This window comes from Oncorhynchus kisutch, linkage group LG15 (genome assembly GCF_002021735.2).
Source record: "Oncorhynchus kisutch isolate 150728-3 linkage group LG15, Okis_V2, whole genome shotgun sequence".
In the NCBI taxonomy this organism is placed as follows: Eukaryota; Metazoa; Chordata; class Actinopteri; order Salmoniformes; family Salmonidae; genus Oncorhynchus; species Oncorhynchus kisutch.
This window is the reverse complement of record NC_034188.2, coordinates 34,116,722-34,135,810: the sequence shown is the minus strand read 5'-3', so window position 1 is coordinate 34,135,810 and position 19,089 is coordinate 34,116,722. Positions and strand designations below refer to the sequence as shown.

General features: G+C 42.5%; 2 protein-coding genes and 1 pseudogene across 8 annotated transcripts; 1 reads left to right on the top strand and 2 right to left on the bottom strand.

Moving 5' to 3' along the window:
• Nucleotides 1–338: 338 nt before the first annotated feature.
• On the bottom strand, nt 339–6,033 carry LOC109905977 (protein NipSnap homolog 3A-like; annotated as a pseudogene).
• A 1,219-nt stretch (nt 6,034–7,252) lies between these two features.
• Nucleotides 7,253–8,895, top strand: LOC109906019 (probable pancreatic secretory proteinase inhibitor). The gene is made up of 4 exons (XM_020503658.2): nt 7,253–7,603; nt 7,803–7,837; nt 7,996–8,108; nt 8,638–8,895. The coding sequence occupies exons 1-4, from the start codon at nt 7,552–7,554 to the stop codon at nt 8,681–8,683; spliced, it is 246 nt and encodes an 81-aa protein (XP_020359247.1). The 5' UTR covers nt 7,253–7,551; the 3' UTR covers nt 8,684–8,895.
• A 1,666-nt stretch (nt 8,896–10,561) lies between these two features.
• Nucleotides 10,562–18,947, bottom strand: LOC109905224 (uncharacterized). Of its 7 annotated transcripts, none has more exons than XR_004203044.1 (11): nt 18,804–18,945; nt 18,258–18,454; nt 17,920–18,023; nt 17,709–17,829; nt 17,477–17,548; nt 17,153–17,332; nt 16,664–16,854; nt 16,117–16,306; nt 13,759–13,830; nt 13,398–13,568; nt 10,562–13,126 (listed from the first exon to the last, which is right to left on the bottom strand). XR_004203044.1 is itself a non-coding variant. In XM_020502488.2 (11 exons), exons 2-10 carry the CDS (start codon nt 18,438–18,440, stop codon nt 13,417–13,419), a joined length of 1,230 nt encoding a protein of 409 aa, XP_020358077.1. In that variant the 5' UTR covers nt 18,441–18,454; nt 18,804–18,945; the 3' UTR covers nt 10,562–13,126; nt 13,398–13,416. The 7 variants fall into 7 exon arrangements, 6 of the variants coding, with proteins under 6 accessions (XP_020358077.1, XP_020358076.1, XP_020358078.1 ...); XM_020502488.2 differs by having other exon boundaries at nt 13,398–13,524; nt 16,664–16,833; nt 17,477–17,578; XM_020502487.2 differs by having other exon boundaries at nt 13,398–13,524; nt 17,477–17,578; nt 18,804–18,944.
• Between the last annotated feature and the right edge of the window lie 142 nt (nt 18,948–19,089).

Sequence of the window (19,089 nt, the reverse complement as noted above, 5' to 3'; positions counted from 1 at the left end):
TGGCAAATCTGGCCATAACTCTATCCTCCGGATTCCTGATTACAAGCAAAAACTCAAACAGGAAATACCAGTGACGTGCTCAATACGGAAGTGGTTTGATGAAGTGGATGCTAAGCTACAGGACTGTTTCACTAGCACAGACTGGAATATGTTCCAGGATTCATCCGATGGCATTGAGGATTAAACTCTCTCAGTCACCTGCTGCATCAATAAGTGCATTTACGACATTGTCCCCACGGTAACCATACGTCCCCCACGGTAAACATTGTACATTTAGAAGAGTGCAGATAGAAACTAAAATGTGAATAGAGCCGACAAACTTCCATTTTCTACTTGTATTAAAAAGGGATGAAATTGAAGGGTTTACCGCGTGCCACTAACCTGGCATCCCCATGGGCTTTGTGGCGTACCGCTGCCCGCTGGTCCGGACTCTCGTACCACCACAGGGCATTGACTGGCACACATAAGGAGAAATCCCATTTGACCTCACACTGCCGCATTCATATTATAATCTCATAGTGTTACTCATGTAGTATTATATCGTTTCATCCTGATCACCATTGACCTAGTCCCTGTCCTCACTGTACAATTGTTGAGCCATCCAAACTCGCTGTGAAAGACCCCCACCAGGTGGGCGTGCCCCCCGGCAGCGTGGGCACTGACTGCTGCCTGGAAGACCTCTCCCCCCCCCCCCCCCCCGGATGCATTTGGAAGGACCGCAACTCATACACTCCTAAAAGATATGCACATTTATGCACAATTCCAAACCGACCCCCAACTCCTTTACCCAGGCTTTTATATGTAGCAATTTTACAGACACTTTAATTCCTGAACAGTTTACTGAGTGCATTCAACTATGTAAGGTGACACAACACATAGCACACACATACATTCCTTGGCCAGGGAAATGTAGTATTGACAGGGTCTTTAACCTACTTGGAAAACAGTGATTTTATTTACCATTTGTGTATGAATGTCATGTGCAAAGACTACTTGGCTAAAGTGTATCTGTTTGAAAGGTAGTTAGGGACAACTAGTGGTGAGTTCACTAATGCAAATTTCCTTTCCTGTAAAAAAAAACATTGTCCAGTACTTACGAGGAATGTGTACAGACGTAACTGCACAACAAAAACAGTCCTGTTGTTTACAAGATTAGTGCTAGATTAGTGGTCCATGGAAATGGACCACTAATCCCTCACACACACCACACACACACTTAGAAGAAGGGAGAAGTTCTGTTGATTTCCACCTAGGGACTACTAAACCATCACTGTCAGATGTGGGGTTAATTATTTCACTCAGCTACTCACCACCATCCTTGGGAAGGCTTTCCACTTTGCTCCAGGGAACCAGATAGGTGACCTCGTTGTCCTGAGACGTCAACATGGGCATGGCCTTGGAGATGTTCTCCGCGATCCAGTTAGGGTCCTGAGCCAAGGATGCTCGCACACCCGCCCGCTGGGCATAGCTGTCTAGATAATAACACAACAATAGGAGATAGTGAGATATACAGTGCATTCGGAAAGTATTCAGACACCTTGATTCTTTACGCATTTTGTTACGTTACAGCTTTAAAATGGATTAAATTCTTAAATCCTCATCAATCTATACACAATACCCCATAATGACAAAGTGGAAACAGGTTTTCAGAAATTCTTGCAAATGTATAAAAAATAAACTTTAAAAATACCTTATTTACATAAGTAGTCAGACCTTTTGCTATGAGACTCTAAATTGAGCTCAGGTGCATCCTGTTTCCATTGATCATCCTTGAGATGTTTCTACAACTGGATTGGAGGCCACCTGTGGTAAATTCAATTGATTGGACATGATTTGGAAAGGCACACACCTGTCTATATAAGGTCCCACAGTTGACAATGCATGTCAGAGCAAAAACCAAGCCACGAGGTCGAAAGAATTGTCCAAAGAGCTCCGAGACAGGACTGTGTCAAGGAACAGGTCTGGGGAAGGGTACAAAAACATTTATGCAGCATTGAAGGTCCCCAAGAACACAGTGGCCTCCATTATTCTTAAATGGAAGAAGTTTGGAATCACCAAGACTCTTCCTAGAGCTGGCCGCCTCGCCAAACTGAGCAATCGGGGGAGAAGGGCCTATGTCAGGGAGATGACCAAGAACCCGATGGTCACACTGAATGAGCTCCAGAGTTCCTCTGTGGAGATGGGAGAATCTTCCAGAAGGACAACCATCTCTGCAGCACTCCACCAATCAGGTCTTTATGGTAGAGTGGACAAACGGAAACTACTCCTCAGTAAAAGGCAAACGACAGCCCGCTTGGAGTTTGCCAAATCTCTGGTCTGATGAAACCAAGATGGAACTCTTTGGCTTGAATGCCAAGCGTCACATCTGGAGGAAACCCAGCGGGGATGTTTTTCAGAGGCCGGGACTGGGAGACTAGTCAGGATCGAGGGAAAGATGAAGGGACCAAATTACACAGAGATCCTTGATGAAAACCTGCTCCAGAGCGCTCAGGACCTTAGACTGGGGCGAAGGTGAACCTTCCAACAGGACAAAGACCCTAAGCACACATTCAAGCCAACGCAGAAGTTGCTTCGGGACAAGTCTCTGATGTCCTTGAGTGGCACAGCTAGAACCTGGACGGATTGAACATCTCTGGAGAGACCAAAAAATTCATTTGAATTTCAAACTCAGTTTTTCACAATTCCTGACATTTAATCCTTGTAAAAATTCCCTGTTTTAGGTCAGATAGGATCACCACTTTGTTTTAAGAATGTGAAAGGTCAGAATAATAGTGGAGATAATGATTTATTTCAGCTTTTATTTCTTTCATCACATTCCCAGTGGGTCAGAAGTTTACATACACTCAATTAGTATTTGGTAGCATTGCCTTTAAATTGTTTAACTTGGGTCAAGCATTTCAGGTAGCCTTCCACAAGCTTCCCACAATAAGTTGGGTGACTTTTGGCCCATTCCTCCTGACAGAGCTGGTGTAACTGAGTCAGGTTTGTAGACCTCCTTGCTCACACACACTTTTTCAGTTCTGCCCACAAATTTCTACAGGATTGAGGTCAGGGCTTTGTGATGGCCACTCCAATACCTTGACTTTGTTATCCTTAAGCCATTTTCCACAACTTTGGAAGTATGCTTGGGGTCATTGTCCATTTGGAAGACCCAATTGCGACCAAGCTTTAACTTCCTGACTGATGTCTTGAGATGTTGCTTCAATATATCCACATAATTTTCTTTCCTCATGATGCCATCTATTTTGTGAAGAGCACCAGTCCCTCCTGCAGCAAAGCACCCCAACAACATGATGCTGCCACCCCTGTGCTTCACGGTTGGGATGGTATTCTTCGGCATGCAAGCCAAACAGTATGGCCAAACAGAACTATTTTTGTTTCATCAGACCAGAGGACATTTCTCCAAAAAGTACAATCTTTGTCCCCATGTGCAGTTGCAAACCGTAGTCTGGCTTTTTTATGGCGGTTTTGGAGCAGTGGCTTCTTCCAAGCTGAGCGGCCTTTCTGGTTATGTCGATATAGGACTTGTTTTACTGTGGATATAGATACTTTTGTACCCATTTCCTCCAGCATCTTCACAAGGTCCTTTGCTGTTGTTCTGGGATTGATTTGCACTTTTCGCACCAAAATACGTTAATCTCTAGAAGACAGAACGTGTCTCCTTCCTGAGCGGTATGACGGCTGCGTGGTCCCATGGTGTCTATACTTGCGTACTATTGTTTGTACAGATGAACGTGGAACCTTCAGGCATTTGTAAATTGCTCTCAAGTAATTCTGAGGTCTTTTGATTTTCCCATGATGTCAGGCAAAGGCACTGAGTTTGAAGGTAGGCCTTGAAATACATCCACAGATACACCACCAATTGACTCAAATTATGTCAATTAGCCTATCAGAAACTTCTAAAGCCATGACATCATTTCCTGGAATTTTACAAGCTGTTTAAAGGCACAGTCAACATGGTGTATGTAAACTTCTGACCCACTGGAATTGTGATAGAGTGAATTATAAGTTAAATAATCTGTCTGTAAACAATTGTTGGAAAAATGACTTGTGTCATTCAGAATGTAGATGTCCTAACCGACTTGCCAAAACTAAAGTTTGTTTACAAGAAATCGGTGGAGTGGTTGAAAAACGAGTTTTAATGACCCCAACCTAAGTGTATGTAAACTTCCGACTTCAACTGTAGCTGTGCAGCGATGCTCCCCATCCAACCTGACAGAGCTTGAGAGGATCTGTAGAGAAGAACAGGAGAAACTCCCCAAATACAGGTGTGTCAATCTTGTAGTGTCATACCCAAGAAGACTCAAGGCTATAATCGCTGCCAAAGGTGCTTCAACAAAGTACTGAGTAAAGGGTCTGATTACTTATGTAAATGTGATATTTAAGTTTTTTACTTTTAATAAATGTGCATACATTTCTTAAACTGTTTATGGTTTTTCATTATGGGGATGGATGTCGAAAAACAACAATTTCATCAATTTTCGAATAAGGCTTTTTAACGTAACAAAATGTGGAAAAAGTCAAGGGGTCTGAATACTTTCCGAATGCACAGTATACAGAAGATACAATGCCTTATTTTACATTGGAGTTATCTGGGCTTGAGTTGGGGTAGGTTCCATTACAGTGAATTTAGGATTTGGAAATTCAAACTTGAGTGATTGCTTTTTGAAGTTGAATTTACATTCCTTTAAACAATTTCAATTAGTTTCCTGAGTTGACTGAATTTCACAGGGAATGGGCCTATCATTCCATGCTCTCTGCCTAGCTTGCTCTTTGCATCCTCACCATACTTCCAGATGTGGAAAAACCTGGTTCAACCCGCCGTACTCCATACTCCAGTAGCACTGAGTGAGCAGTACCCAGGTGGATCTTCTCATTGGACAGCCGAAGGCAACGTTCTTCTCTGGCTGGATACTGTAGGTACGGAACTCATAGAAGGTCCCATGTTGCTGCTGGGGCCCAGTAGACATACAGGCTCGAGGCTGTCAGGACAGAAATACAGTCACTGCTGTATATTACTGACATTAAATTCTAATACCATATTATATGTACTTTAACTTCTCTTCCTTCCATGTCTTCTTTGCTTGAGGGACCCTGGATACTTCATTCAGCTCACTAGAAAGCGACATGGTTTCAACAATGTAGTTTTAGTCAAATGTGCTGTGTTATCTTCCACATATTTATCTGATAACTGTTCACACATGTTAAGTTAATCTTTTACTAATGGCCTACTCCTACGAGCAAAAAACTGCTCTTGCCTTTTGGAATCAGTTTGCCATCTTTCATTCAGTTTGGTCCAAAGGCTATTATTGTAAGGTGGAGTTTAACTTCACCCTAGCAAGCCCGTCTAAAATGTCTGCAGTGTCCATAAATTATCTTGCATACCCGTAGCCTCCTCTGTTGCTTAACAAAATCGAACAATATTAACTTATTATGCAAAGTTAGACATATAAAAATTAATACACTGCAGAGGTCATTACCATCACACAATAAAACATATTTGAATTTAAAATGGAATGATAAACGCATACAACCCTCAGAAAACTGGACACATGAATGTTCTTGCAACGTCCCATGAAATGTGTCTCGAACATTAATATTGATATTCTGAGAACATGTTAACCACGTTCTGGGTAAGTTCGTCGAATACAACAGGTGTAGTAGACCTTGTAGTGAAATGCTTACTTACGAGCCCCAAACCAACAATGCAGTACAAATGAGAATAAGAAATAAAAGTAACAAGTAATTAAAGAGCAGCAGTAAAATAACAGGGGGATACTGGTAAAGAGTCAATGTGCGGGGGCACCCGTTAGTCGAGGTAATTGAGGTAATATGTACAAACTGGAACTCACATTGACTTTTGTCAAACATGATGATTGCTATCAAGTTACAAAAGCGAACTTCTACAATACATAAAAATGCCCTCATAATCGTAGGCCAAATCAAGTCCAAATTTACCACGTCACCATTTTTCAGACAAATATTTTCTATTAGACTTGACGATCTGCGAAATGCATTTCTTACCGTAAACATCTCGTTTGAACGGGTTTGCAATAACACTAGTGTTAGTTACAATGTATCCAAAAACACCACGGTGAGTTCAGTAAACTTTTCTTTTAATTCTGCAGTTGTAGACTACAGAAGACGAGAGGAGTTAAATGTTTAGTGATCCATGAAAGACGAGAGGAGTTAAAAGTTTAGTGATCCATGAAAATCCCCGAAGCCTTTGATCTGAATTTCATGACATGACATTTATATCCACACTTTGGTGAGTTCAAGTATTATGAGTAATAATAAATAAAGTAATATCATTTCTACTCTAAATTAAACCAATCCAGATGAAGATGCCCCCTCCACGAGAGTCTAGTAAATTCCTCAAGCTTTCTTCCTCTCTGTCACTAATATTAGGATTTGCGTCCATATTTTATTAAGCCTTCTGTGACAAAAGCACAATACAAATAATATTTGGGTGATTACGCATAGAAGTCATGTGTTCATTCGAAATTAAAAAAATACAAATGAGCCCTGAATTATCATCTTGTTTAATCTAGTTCAAAGAATTCTGGGAATGAGGGCTTCATATATGCATTAGCACACAGACAATATACACTGAGTGTAAAAAAACATTAAGAACACCTTCCTAATATTGAGTTTCAGCCCCCCCCTTCTGCCCTCAGAACAGCCTCAATTTGTCTGGGCATGGACTCTACCAGGTGTCGAAAGCGTTCCACAGGGATGCTGGCCCATGTTGACTCCAATGCTTCCCACAGTTGGTTCAAGTTGACTGGATGTCCATTCTTGATATACATGGGAATCTGTTGAATGTGAAAACCCCAGCAGCGTGGCAGTTCTTGACACAAACCGGTGCACCTGGCACCTACCACCATATCCTGTTCAAAGGCACTTTGAAAGAGCAGGTGTTCTTTATGTTTTGTACACCCAGTGTAAGTCGGCCAACTCTAGGCCTAGTGAAACTATATTAGCCTACCATACAGGTGAAAACAGACCAGACCATATTGTTGTGTGGCCCAAAATATGACAAATTCAGTGAACATAATGTGCAGTCTTTAATTCAGAGCTTAAAAACATGTACCATAGTAAACTCTTGCTCAATATGTATGCATTTCATCATCAACAACACCAGTGTCACGCACACCTGCCACCCTCCCTGTTTTTTATAGTGCGCTCAGCAATATTTAGGCAGTAGGAATGTTCATCCCTTAATAAAGACCTGGACAATAGGGCGGCTCTGTTGTAACTGTCGCCGGCGGGCTGGTCAGGTGCAGGGGCGTCAAAACATCAGCTTTACACAACACAGGGTCACATTATTTCACAGACAAACAGACGCGCCTCCACTATATGACAAGGCAACAGCATCCCCAGGTTCCAAACCAACAGCAGACCTTGAGCAAGGCCCATCGCAGATAATACAGAAGCAAAGGAGACATCATAGAGGTTATATTGTACTTTTGGAGCTGCATTCGGTAATTGGACCCATACCAACTATTTTCTCAGTTGAATTTGATCTCTTTCGGGCCAGACCACATCAACATGGCTGGGAAAACTATTTTGCTAGTCTGCCTGGCTGTCTTCTTTTCTGCAGGTAAGTACATGAATAACTTCTGCTTATTTTGTACACATTTCATAATTCCTTTCAATATAGGAACTGTAGTTTGTCAAAAAATGACAAAGGTCATACTGTCTATTGTACTGTTTATTAGTATTTAAGCCCTAAATGAGAATAATAAGTGATGATAAAGAATAAAGAATAAAATGCTAAATTCTACTTGTGTCACCATTAGTAGCCGCAGAGGACCGATCAAGACTCTACAGGAGGGTGAGAGGCTGCCATTCAAATATTATTATTACAGTTCCCTATGCTAATTTAGCAGCTACAAATCAATTCATGTGAATTTAAACGTGTGAATATAAAACACCAACCAGGGTTGGAGTCAAAGGATATGATCTTGAAATGTTATTTCATTATTTTACCAGCCTTCCTGTGGGGATATGAGCCTAACCCAGGCGTGCCCGCTCAACTACTCCCCAGTGTGTGGCAATGATGGAAACACTTACCCCAACGAGTGCTCTCTGTGTGTTCACCGGATGTGAGTCTACCACATATCAGTTTAATTGAAACAGCGGCTACAGGACAAGTAACAAACCACTGGTAGACAAGGACAGTCATACAAATGTAAAACACAAAGATATACAAATAATACAACAAAAATGATATAGTAGTACAAACAACTGAAAAAAGTATGTGTGTCTCTGTGTGTGTTTGTGTCCTCACAGTCCCCTGCCATTCCATGAAACGTTGTTTGATCTTTTTTTTTTAAAGGTCCTTTTTCTGTTTGCTTATTAAGTAAAAGGAGATGGAAAGGAGGTCTATGTAATCATGGATCTGTAAAATACTGTGCGTTGCCATGAATTCATTTCGAAACTGGGGACTGTGAAGGGACCCCTGGTGGCATGTCTGTACAAAGAGATCTGGCAACGAGGCATTTTGCCTATGACAAAAAATGTACATGTAAAACACAGAATTAGCTCAGAATTAGTCCACTGGAGAAGATCAAAGTCTGAAAATACTCAGGAAAGTAAGCTTTCTTAAATCATTCTGACCGTCTCTCTCTCCAGGGAAACCAATGCAGACATCTTGATAGTGAAAGATGGAAGTTGCTGAAGAGAAGGCTTACTGATGATTCCGCCGCGGAAGTGATATTATCACATGTATCTTTAACTATCACAGAAAGAATCAGAATTGGTTGTAGAAGTTGTTTTTTATGGAACACCCACACTCACTCACCACTTACGCACACACACTTTATATAATCATATTGATTTGTATTACATCGTAACACTATCTTTGTAAAGAATAAATCGATTTCAGTCCCAGCTCCTGTAGAATCTTTTATCATTAAATGTCCAGATGCTCTTTATTTTGTCCACATTGGTTCGTAAATGTTTTGTTGTATTTCAATCAACATACCACATGAATAATGACATAAATTACACTTCCACTACAGTAAAAATAGAATTTCAGTCAAATTATTGGTAGTAGTAACTTGAAAAAGCCACATGAGGGCGCTACAACAAATATACTTCAGTTTTTGCTGTATTTTCCTCAGTTTCTTGTGTCACATTTTATTGTTACACCTGGTTGGCAGCATGTGAATGGTTTGTGTCTGGAGTGTATGGTCGATGAAATGGTGGAGCGAGTTGTTATATTGTAAGTATGTTGAAGAGAGGGTAAGATTAAAGTGTAGGGTTTGGCAGGGATTTAACCTTTAGAAGTTAGTATGGGCTCTTTTTTTATTTTCTCAGAGGTACTGCGGTAGGTAGGAGGGTTTAGAAATGTGGAGCTAATGTTGTAAACCATGACTGACCACACATTCCAGCATAGTAAGTGCGGCGTGGTGCACTCTTAATTGATCAAATCTGCAAATAAACGTTTAAGGTGCTTAAACGTTTATTTGCAGATTTGATCAATTAAGACATTTTTATTGTTCCCCCCTCAGAAGTGCACATTTAGGGGTTTGAAGTGGACAGTGATACTCTTCAGGGAAGTGTGGTTAGTCCGGTGTTGTTCACCAGTCTAGTTTTGATTTACATTTGGTTGAGTTGTCAAATAACATCAATTCAACTAAACAATCAGCATGTGGATTAGATTTTGTGTTAAAAGTTGGGTGAAAAAAGAAAGAAATGCCTTTATGTTGATTACTTTTTGCAAATTTGATTATTTTTCCACATTGATTCAATATCATCACACAGATTTTTTGGGGGATTGAAATCACGTAGAAACAACGTTGATTCAACCAGTTTTTGCCCAGTGGGCCTGTCCCTAGCTTAGGATAACCCTAACATCCTCTCCACGACTCACCTGTACTGTATGCAAAGTCACAGTAACCCTGCCCATGCTCTCCTGGACTGTATACCAAGTCACAGTAACCCTGCCCATGCTCTCCTGGACTGTATATCAAGTCACAGTAACCCTGCCCATGCTCACCTGTACTGTATACCAAGTCACAGTAACCCTGCCTATGCTCTCCTGGACTGTATACCAAGTCACAGTAACCCTGTCCATGCTCTCCTGGACTATATACCAAGTCACAGTAACCCTGCCTATGCTCTCCTGGACTGTATACCAAGTCACAGTAACCCTGTCCATGCCGGATGTGGAGGGCCTGGCTGGTGTGGTTACACGGTCTGGGGGTGTGACGTACTGACCAAATTCCCTAAAACGAACGTTGGTGGAGGATTATGGTAGAGCAATTAACATTAAATTACCTGACAACAATCTCTGGTGGACATTCCTGCAGTACGCCAATTGTACACTCTTTCAAAACTTGAGACATCTGTGGCATTGTGTTGTGACAAATCTGCTCATTCTAGTGGCCTTTTCTCACCAGCACAAGGTGCACCTGTGTAATGATCGTGCTGTTTAATCAGCTTCTTGATATGCCCCACCTGTCTGGTGGATGGATTATCTTGGCAAAGGATACATTCTCACTAACAGGGACCTAAACAAATTTGAGAGATATAAGCTTTTTGTGCAAATGGAACATTTTTGGGATCTTTTATTTCATGCTCATGAAACCAGCACTTTAACATGTTGCATTTTATATTTTTGTTCAGTATATTTAGTGTTGACTCAAAACACATTAGCTAGATTGCTTTCACTTCCTCATGTGGTGATTTAGCCCCAAAATAAATTTGCCTATGATAAAAATGTAGGCAAATTCATCTGTATTGAGCAACAAAATTCATAAAATCCAGGAGCCCTATTTTAATAGTAAAATATACAATAGCCTGATTGTCAAGAATTTAGGGTTGACAATCACTTTATTAGGTTGCACATCAAAATATCTTGAATCATGCATTCCTGCTTGAACACGTTAAATGAAACCACTTATTTATTGAATAGCCTACCATCTCTATAGTCTGTTACACAGTCTAAAGCACTGTGTATTACTTTCCGAGGTGCTTAATAAACATTACATGACACCGCAGGAAAATTATTGCTGCAACCAAATCATAGGCTGATGCCATCAACTGAAAAGGTTAGAGGTACCATTTGTGTTTTAATCTGCTGCTGAGTAATATGCTATTCTGCCAATTTGGTTGTTGGGAAGAGCATCAGGTGAAAGGATGTTATGCAGAAATATGTTGATAAGACAGGGCTATGTATGTTTGTGCACATGGAAGTCAGTGATGTGTTTACTGTAGGTTAGTGAGGCAAGGCAAATGTGATGTGACTAAAATTAAAGGGCATTTAGCTGACTAAAATGGCTGACTGTCATTTTGACAAAAGACTAAATCGTTATTCATGACAAAGACTTAATATTTTAGTCAAAACGAATAAGACTAGTCCAAAACTCCTTATTTTCTCTGCCAGTATGTTCCAGCGATGGGGGAAAGAGTGTGTTTGGCATCGTAACGGCCAAGTCAGGCGACATCGTCAAGGTGGATTTTTTGGGGGGGGGGGGGGGTGAGCAAGCGTCACTCACCTACTTGGCCTACCAAGAGGAATAGACCTAATGTGCAGGTCAGTATTGTCACAAATGCCTCTTTATATATCCAGGTGGCCTGACCTTTTACCTTGAACAACAGGTCATTCAATTTAAAAGTTTGATGTCACTAGTCTTCCTCAATTTGGCGTCCGTGGCACCATTACGGGTCAGGGACCTGGTGTGATCTCAGTTTATTATTGCCACCAAAGACATGGAGCCAGAGAGTCTAGACAGCTGTGGACGAGCCGATGGGGATGGGGCCTTCTTTTCAAGGTGTCCCTGGGACTTGTACACAGGTAGGTCATAGTAACAAGACTAGTCTATGGTGATCTGGCAAGTGCACTTGTTGAAAACCGCATTACAGTTACACACACATTCAGCATTTGACCTCTAATTCTATCTGAACCTTCTGTAATGTTTCTCCGCTCAACGCCTGGTTCTAACTAGTAAACAGTCCTCTCTCCATTCAGGCACCCCAGAGTGAGATAGCCAAGGACCTGGGGGGGACAAAATGTCTCCTTTGAGATTGTGGTGGGGATGAACTGGCGCGTGTGGGTCATAGTCCTTTGATCTTAGCAGTTGAAGGGGATTTTGACCCCAGTGTGAACAATCACAGCAGTCAACACCTACGCTGATCATATTTTGTACCCACGAGTAAGGATAACGTCCTTGGTTGATGACATCTACTTTATTCTTATTTTATGTGAAATAAATAAGTAATCTAACTGTATTGATTAAGAAAAAAGAAAACGTTAATAAAATCCTGTCCACAAAAGGGCACACCGCCATCATTTACATTTGCTAGCTGTCATGTACTGGCAAGTCAGACTCGGATGATGAATGTATGCAGGAAATCACATCCTGTACTGTGAGGGAGGGGTATCAAACCGGTCACAAGAGCAAACCACACAGTATGCAATGACCATTCGGTCTAACATTGAGCAAGACCCATTCAAGGATGTGACTAATTCCTCCACACACCCAGCCACAGTAAATATTTGTTCGCTGTTTAGACAAAATGAGCATGCAGGCCAACTGTAAATTGTGTAATCTTTGGAATATGTTTTGACAGGTTAACCTATACAATGGAGCCTGAAAAATACCTGCCTTTCTCCAACTAAGCTTGTGTACATGAATAACACAAAGATATGAGGCGGTGAGATCCTTGAGGGGTATTTTTCTGTCCAAATGGTATACCCGTAAAGGCCTAGGGATAGTGGAGTTGTATTTGAGCCAGTCCAATATTTATTTTAAACTGACAAACCAAATGCTGTACACAGTCCACAATGCGGGTGATGTCAGGTAAACATTAAAAAGGAGTTCTTGAGGACGTACTTGAGAACACAATTTAATACGCAGGGCCTCAGCGGATCGCTTCCCGCGGTCTTGATTCAGACATCATTTATTGTATACGCAAACAGACGTGTTTTTGTCAAAGAAAGCGTCGACGATTGTGGAGAATATGGAAATGTGGGCCTACATAGTCAAGGATCAATGTGAATGTATAGTGGGTTACTTCTGGCCAATGATCCTGGAGGTACCACCCAAAGAACTCCACAGTCTCTCTCCAGGAAAGCCAGCCCCTCCCTATCCTTCTCCATCTCTCCCACACAGTCCTATACAGAGGAGAGGGGGAAAAAAAGACTTTCAAACAAAAAATAATGGGTCTTGTCAATATAACTGGAACCACTGGTATAGTAGCGTATTGGCCATGTCAACTGTAGAAGCATAAACAATGGTATTACCACACAGAAATCTGTCCATTCAATTCATTCAATAAATAATTGATTCAATTGAGTTATTAGAAAAATAGCTGAACCGCTTGTTGAGAGAATACACCTCTTGGGAGACTGAGCCAAACCAGGAGTGTTGGGTTGGCAGTCCTACCTTGAGCAGAGCAGCTCTTTTACAGCCACTCTCTGGCCCTCTGGTCCTTGGGGGAGACCGGTAGTGTTGATGATGCCTCTTCACAGGCCGTTCTCAGCTGCTGCAGCTCTATGACCAGCGCCGTCATCTGCAGAAAGGAACACGTTCATCGACTCCTAACCCCTCGTTCAGCTGTTATACAATGAAAATAGGGTCTCACTGCATCAAAGTGCGCAGTTACCAGTAATAACATGCAATTATATTCACTGACAGGTATTGACACAAAACCGACTTAATTCCCTTCTAAGTAACTACATGATATAAGGGCAACTTGGTGTGAGGTGATGCCAAGAATTGGATTTTGACGATGCCATGAACTCACTTGATTGGCTTCTATTGGCTCGTGCTGCCATGGATTCCAGCGATCGACCAATCCCAGCCCCTTCTCTCCGTTCTGTGACGACCAGTGGACACATCATTGACAGCAGAAAAATAAAGACACGCAGACGAGTAAGGAAGGCAATAAAGTAAAGCATCATGACAAACACTGGTCCTAAGGCCAACAAGTATGACATCTGTGGCTACCTTCACTGCCCGGATGTTCTCTGCCAGCAAAACTGAAGGAAGTACATTATTATTCAGTAGCAGATGAAATGTCCTCTCTGCATTCCATTCTATGTGGAACAGAAAGGTGTCTCTTCAATCACCACACGTAACCATTTGTTATGTGCTTCAGTGCCCACTAACTGCTTCTTTAGCACTACTCATTGCTGCAGAATGGGTCTGACTAGCTCTTGGGTTACCAAAATGAGGATTGGTACTAGGGCTCCTGCAGGTTCTGTACGTGGAATGGTTGAGTTGCATTAACATGGTATAATATGAACTGGAGTCGTTTTGGATTACAGTCAACTCCTGATTAATGCAACTTTAATGCACTAAAACCGAGTTTGCACTTATCTGAAGTGTACTAATCAGAAGTCGATTGTGGGCCAAAGTTAACATGAGACAAAGCCAGTTTGACTATGTGAACACTTGCTAAAGTCTGCAGTTTGTATCTATGTTGAACTCAGCAGACACGGGGCCTGTGAAACGCAACAAGAAGACACAGGACACAGAACACAGGGAAATCTGGGACTCTGATGACGGCAACGGAAAACCTCATGACAGGGTCATTATCCCATTTCCTCATAATTTGAGTGAGAGTGTAACAGAGAGAGAGAGAGAAAGAGAGGGGGAAAGAGAGTCTAAGTGAGCAGGAAATTTCCAGCTCCCCTCAATCAAGAAGGATTGTCTGTGGGGTCTGTGCCAGTGTGGAGTCACGCAAGGTGGCATCAGCCAGACTCGGGCAGAAGTACAATGGTTTTGGGAACATACCGCTCAGTTGCAACCAATAAAATGAGGGAGACGCACAGCCAAACTGGAGGGGGAAATGAGTTCGGTGCGCTCCAAGAATAAGCATTTGAAGTGCTGGTATTGCTCGGTATGAATGTAATAACATTATGTAACACCTATTCCTGAGTAAGCATTGTGTACTTGGAAGTGAAAAGAACAAAGGAAAAATAACTTTCATTACCTCTGTCTAAACTTAGTTTGCTATTGTAACCAACTGGTCCTTTATAATGACATTGTCAAAACCCTGCTCTTTGATTGGTCCCTTCATAATGACATCATTATAACCCTGCTGTCTATTGCCCCCTTCATAATGACATTATCCTGCTCTCTGATTGGTCCATTCATAAAGATATCGTCACCACCCTGTTCTCTTGATTGGTCCCTTCACAATGACATTGTCATATCGGTGAGAGAAAGTGTCTCGACCTGCAGTATTCCAACAATGTCTTCCCAGTCTGCATATCCCATGAAACCATGTTTACGAGTCCGCAGGGACCAGGGCAGTAAAAAGGCAGTGGACCACAAGCTCAGGGTCAGAGAAAAATAGTCTGGGATAGGGATTAGTGTAAACCAGAAGTCAAAACTCCTTACCGACTTCCAACAATAAAACAAGAACATGTCAAGAGTCCTCGGACGACAACAACGAGTGTTACATGAACAAATGGAAGTTGCTCTTGGGCTTTGTGGCTGTAACAAGTTCGCTGTTGCGGAAGGTTGTCACAGTGTATACATTGTCAGATTTGAGCACAGCTGCTAAAGAAGAGGCTCTCCAGATTCTCCCCCCCCAGTCTCCCCCCCCCTCATAGACCAGAAGCAGAGACTGTCCAGCATGATCTTTTATCTGTAGTATTCTAAGACAGTGAATCCTCAGGAATCCACGGTCTATATAAAACTCATAGGTATGTCTATAGCTTGTCTATACTGCATGTGTTCACATGATAATGGATAGTGACGCATGTAGCACAGTAAACTGTAAAAAAAATGATTAGCATCCTAGCTTTAAAAAAAAAGGTTCTCGGATTGCATGAAGGGGAAATTTGTACTTTTTCAACTTTAATAAAGGGATTTTTTAACATAAAGTACTTATAATAAGCCAATGTGCTGGGAGTGTAATAAAAACCATGGTTTAATCATTTCCAAGGTAAAAAAAAAAATGCCGCTAGTTCAATTATATAGCATTTTTATATGTTCTAATGAATTCAACGGAGTATGTTGGGGAAAAGAAAAGTTTGGGAACTGTTGAAGTGGGATTTGGAAGAGAGCTATGTTTGAAAGAACATCACTACCATATGTTAGGTTGCCTCCATGTGATATGGTTCTGTAGGAAAGGACTCAAATAGGCAGCTACCTGGTTCTCTTCCTTTATCTGTAGGCCAGGCTTAGAGAGCGGCACCTCACGGTTCTTAAGTCTTAAGTCCACAGACACATCCTTCCCTTGTACCCTCTCCTCCTCATCTTCCTCCATCTCATACGCGGCACTCTCCTCCCTCAACTCCTCCGACTTTTTGGAATCTTCCACATCCGTTTTCCAAGCACTCCTAAAACACAAACAGATGTGTTTAGCAAAAATTGGACGGACAAACCCCTGCTTCTTGTTATAAGGCTGACTGTTTCTCTGTCCTGGAAGTTCTCAGCACTCGACGCTGCCAAGAGTGAAAACACAGACGGGAAACTTCCCCTTGAGCTCAAGATAAAAGTCCAGATACTAATTCAATCCCAAATCCACCCCTACCCCCTTTACCCTTATGAAGACCGTAAGGGTTACATAAGCGCAAGGCAGCAATATGGAGAAAATTCCACCTAAGCGATCACAGAGCAAAGTGGAACCATTTATTTTATATCCATCTGATCCTTTCAGAGCTACAAATGAGGCTGGGGGGGGGGGGGGTCATTACCCAAAGGCTGAGGGGTGTCGTCTCCCTGTGGCAAGGTCTCCTTGTTGAAGCAGCTCCTCCCGCTCAGTCTCCAGTGCTGCTATGCGAGCCCTGAGCAGCCGTCCGTCACTCTCCATCAGGGAGGCCCGCTCCTCCGCAGCCCCAGGCCTCCGTCTGAGAGACGCCACCTCCTGTAGCAGGGACTCATTTATCTGCAGAGCATCAGCCAGCCGAGTGGTGTTACGGAAAATATTGAATAGCCTTATTGTGGCATTCTTATGATAGAGGAAACCGTTACTATATGATTGGTAAAACAGGGACTATTATCCACTAGCTCACAAAACCCTTGAGTTTTCAATTAGTCATGTGTAATCATATAATGCCTGGGTTAGATACTACTGAGATACACGTCCGGCTCTGCAAGATTACACGTACAAAGGAACAGCCTGCATCCATTTTGGGTCTAAATCCCTGTACCAGTTTAGTTGGTCTGGTCTTCCATGATTCTACCTGCTTGCTGCCATGTAGCTCTGCCTGTGTGGCCAGTGTCTCTCTGTGGGTCTCCTGGAGGCTGGAGCGTGCCTGGTACAGCTGGGAGTGAAGGGCTGCTATCTGGGCCTCCCTCTTCTGCTCCATCAGCTGCTGCTGGGCCCTGGACTCCTCCAGCAGACGCTCAAGGTTGTCTCGCTCCTGAAAACACCCGTTTTTTGGGTGATGGCCAAGCACAGCCGAGTCAGCCTTCCAGAACTTTTTTCCCTCAACTCAAGGTGTTTACAATGCGTGTCAGGTTTGTCATGTTATTAGTTTAAAAGGATTAAATATGGAGTGCTTTACTTTCAGAAGTTGTCCTTTGTCTACTGCTTGAGCAATAAGCTGAGAGGTCATACTATGGTCCTCCCTCTGACACTGTGGGTGAACGGTACAGAATAATTTCTCCTGATTGACAAACAGAGGTCAAACTGATAGATTGAAAGACAACTAATTTCAGTAGACATACGTCTTTCATACTGGGCAACTTTCATTTTGCCACTGGGGGACTAGTTTCCTATGATTATCAAGGGCTTACAGGAGTCAAGCTGTGTTGTTGGGGTGAGGGTCCATTCCTGTAGAGACACTTTCCCCTAGAACAGAGAACCTGGTCCAGTTGGGCGCTAATGATCTCTGAGTCCATCTCTAGCCTGCCCACTCTGAGGACATAAGACAGAAAAGTCTTGCACAAAACACAAAAAGAGAAAACATTATCCACTGCATTGACCTACAAGCACCTTCTTAATTACCTTGTGTAAAGGTCACCATATGGTGGGATGTAGATGTTCTCTGATAACAGACTGGGATGGAGGTTTACTGGTCGATTGATCTGCCCAAGATTCAAAACAAGTATCTGTGGGGGAGGCAGTTAACAAATGTGGGTCAAACCATGGCACAGGTTAGCACAGTGACCTTGTGAGAAAGGAAACCCACTCAGATAGGTCTTTATTCAGATGTCATTAGCCTAAATTCCCTTCCTTTAGAATCCGTTTGGAGAAAAAAAAACTATGGAAAGTGGCATCAGTCGTCTTGAGGGACGCAGCCTACATTAACTACAGCACAGGTGGCAGTAGCAGCTGTCTATTACCTGAGGTAGTTTATGTCGGCTCCCTGGGCCCATTCTCTGGAGCATTCTGACCCTCTGTTCCTGCAGGGCATTTTGGACCTGAGCCAGACTGACATCCAGATCTCTCCTCCGCTGCTCAGAGTCCAGGAAGGCCCGATGGTCAACCGTCCCAGGTTGGGGGAGTCGATGCCAGCCAGGTATCATATCGTCCACGGGGTCTGTTAGTGGAAAAGACGTCTGCCACTGTTACCAACCTGCGTCTCAACCACCATATCACTGCCAGTGACTCAATTATACATTGTGAAACAGGGCTTACATTCACACCTAACCACAAACCATTAGCTCACAATGGAGCACTGAAAGTGGCAACAAGAATTAGTAGCACAATAACAGATAGTATTTGTACATGGCCTCATTGTTTGAACAGTAACAGGAACAATGTTTACAAGCCACATGAAATGGCTGACATGTTTGCGACAACATACAGGTAAATAGCTTCAAGCTGGTTGTCACAACTCATAACTGCATGAGTGAAACGATTGTAAAGATTCAGTAATAACCTCTCACCTGGACAGAGGTGGGTTTTTTCTTCATTAAGTAAATGTAGACCAGCAGTTGGCTTGTCTTTCCTTTAAAAAAGGTCTAGAGGGTTATTCTGCTTGCTCCTGCACCCTTGTCCCGTCCGGTAACCCATGGATACGCTCCACCCATTGCACTGTGCAGATGAGACTACTGGCCAGAGGCCACACTGAACATTAACCGAGAGGACACTTAAGAGTTTAGCTGGCTGACCTAATGCTTGTACAAAAAGAATAGTCAAATCCAGGAACAGGTTGAATCTGTGTCCGGGAAA

Excerpts from the sequence above, each read along its gene's own strand:
- LOC109906019 (XM_020503658.2), top strand. The coding sequence starts at position 7,552 with ATGGCTGGGAAAACTATTTTGCTAGTCTGCCTGGCTGTCTTCTTTTCT. Across the intron at positions 7,604-7,802 it reads GGCTGTCTTCTTTTCTGCAG|TAGCCGCAGAGGACCGATCA; the intron begins GTAAGTACATGA and ends TGTCACCATTAG. Across the intron at positions 8,109-8,637 it reads TCTCTGTGTGTTCACCGGAT|GGAAACCAATGCAGACATCT; the intron begins GTGAGTCTACCA and ends CTCTCTCTCCAG.
- LOC109905224 (XM_020502487.2), bottom strand. The coding sequence starts at position 18,440 with ATGATACCTGGCTGGCATCGACTCCCCCAACCTGGGACGGTTGACCAT. Across the intron at positions 16,855-17,152 it reads AGCTACATGGCAGCAAGCAG|ATAAATGAGTCCCTGCTACA; the intron begins GTAGAATCATGG and ends GATGCTCTGCAG. Across the intron at positions 13,525-13,758 it reads AGCCAATAGAAGCCAATCAA|ATGACGGCGCTGGTCATAGA; the intron begins GTGAGTTCATGG and ends TCCTTTCTGCAG.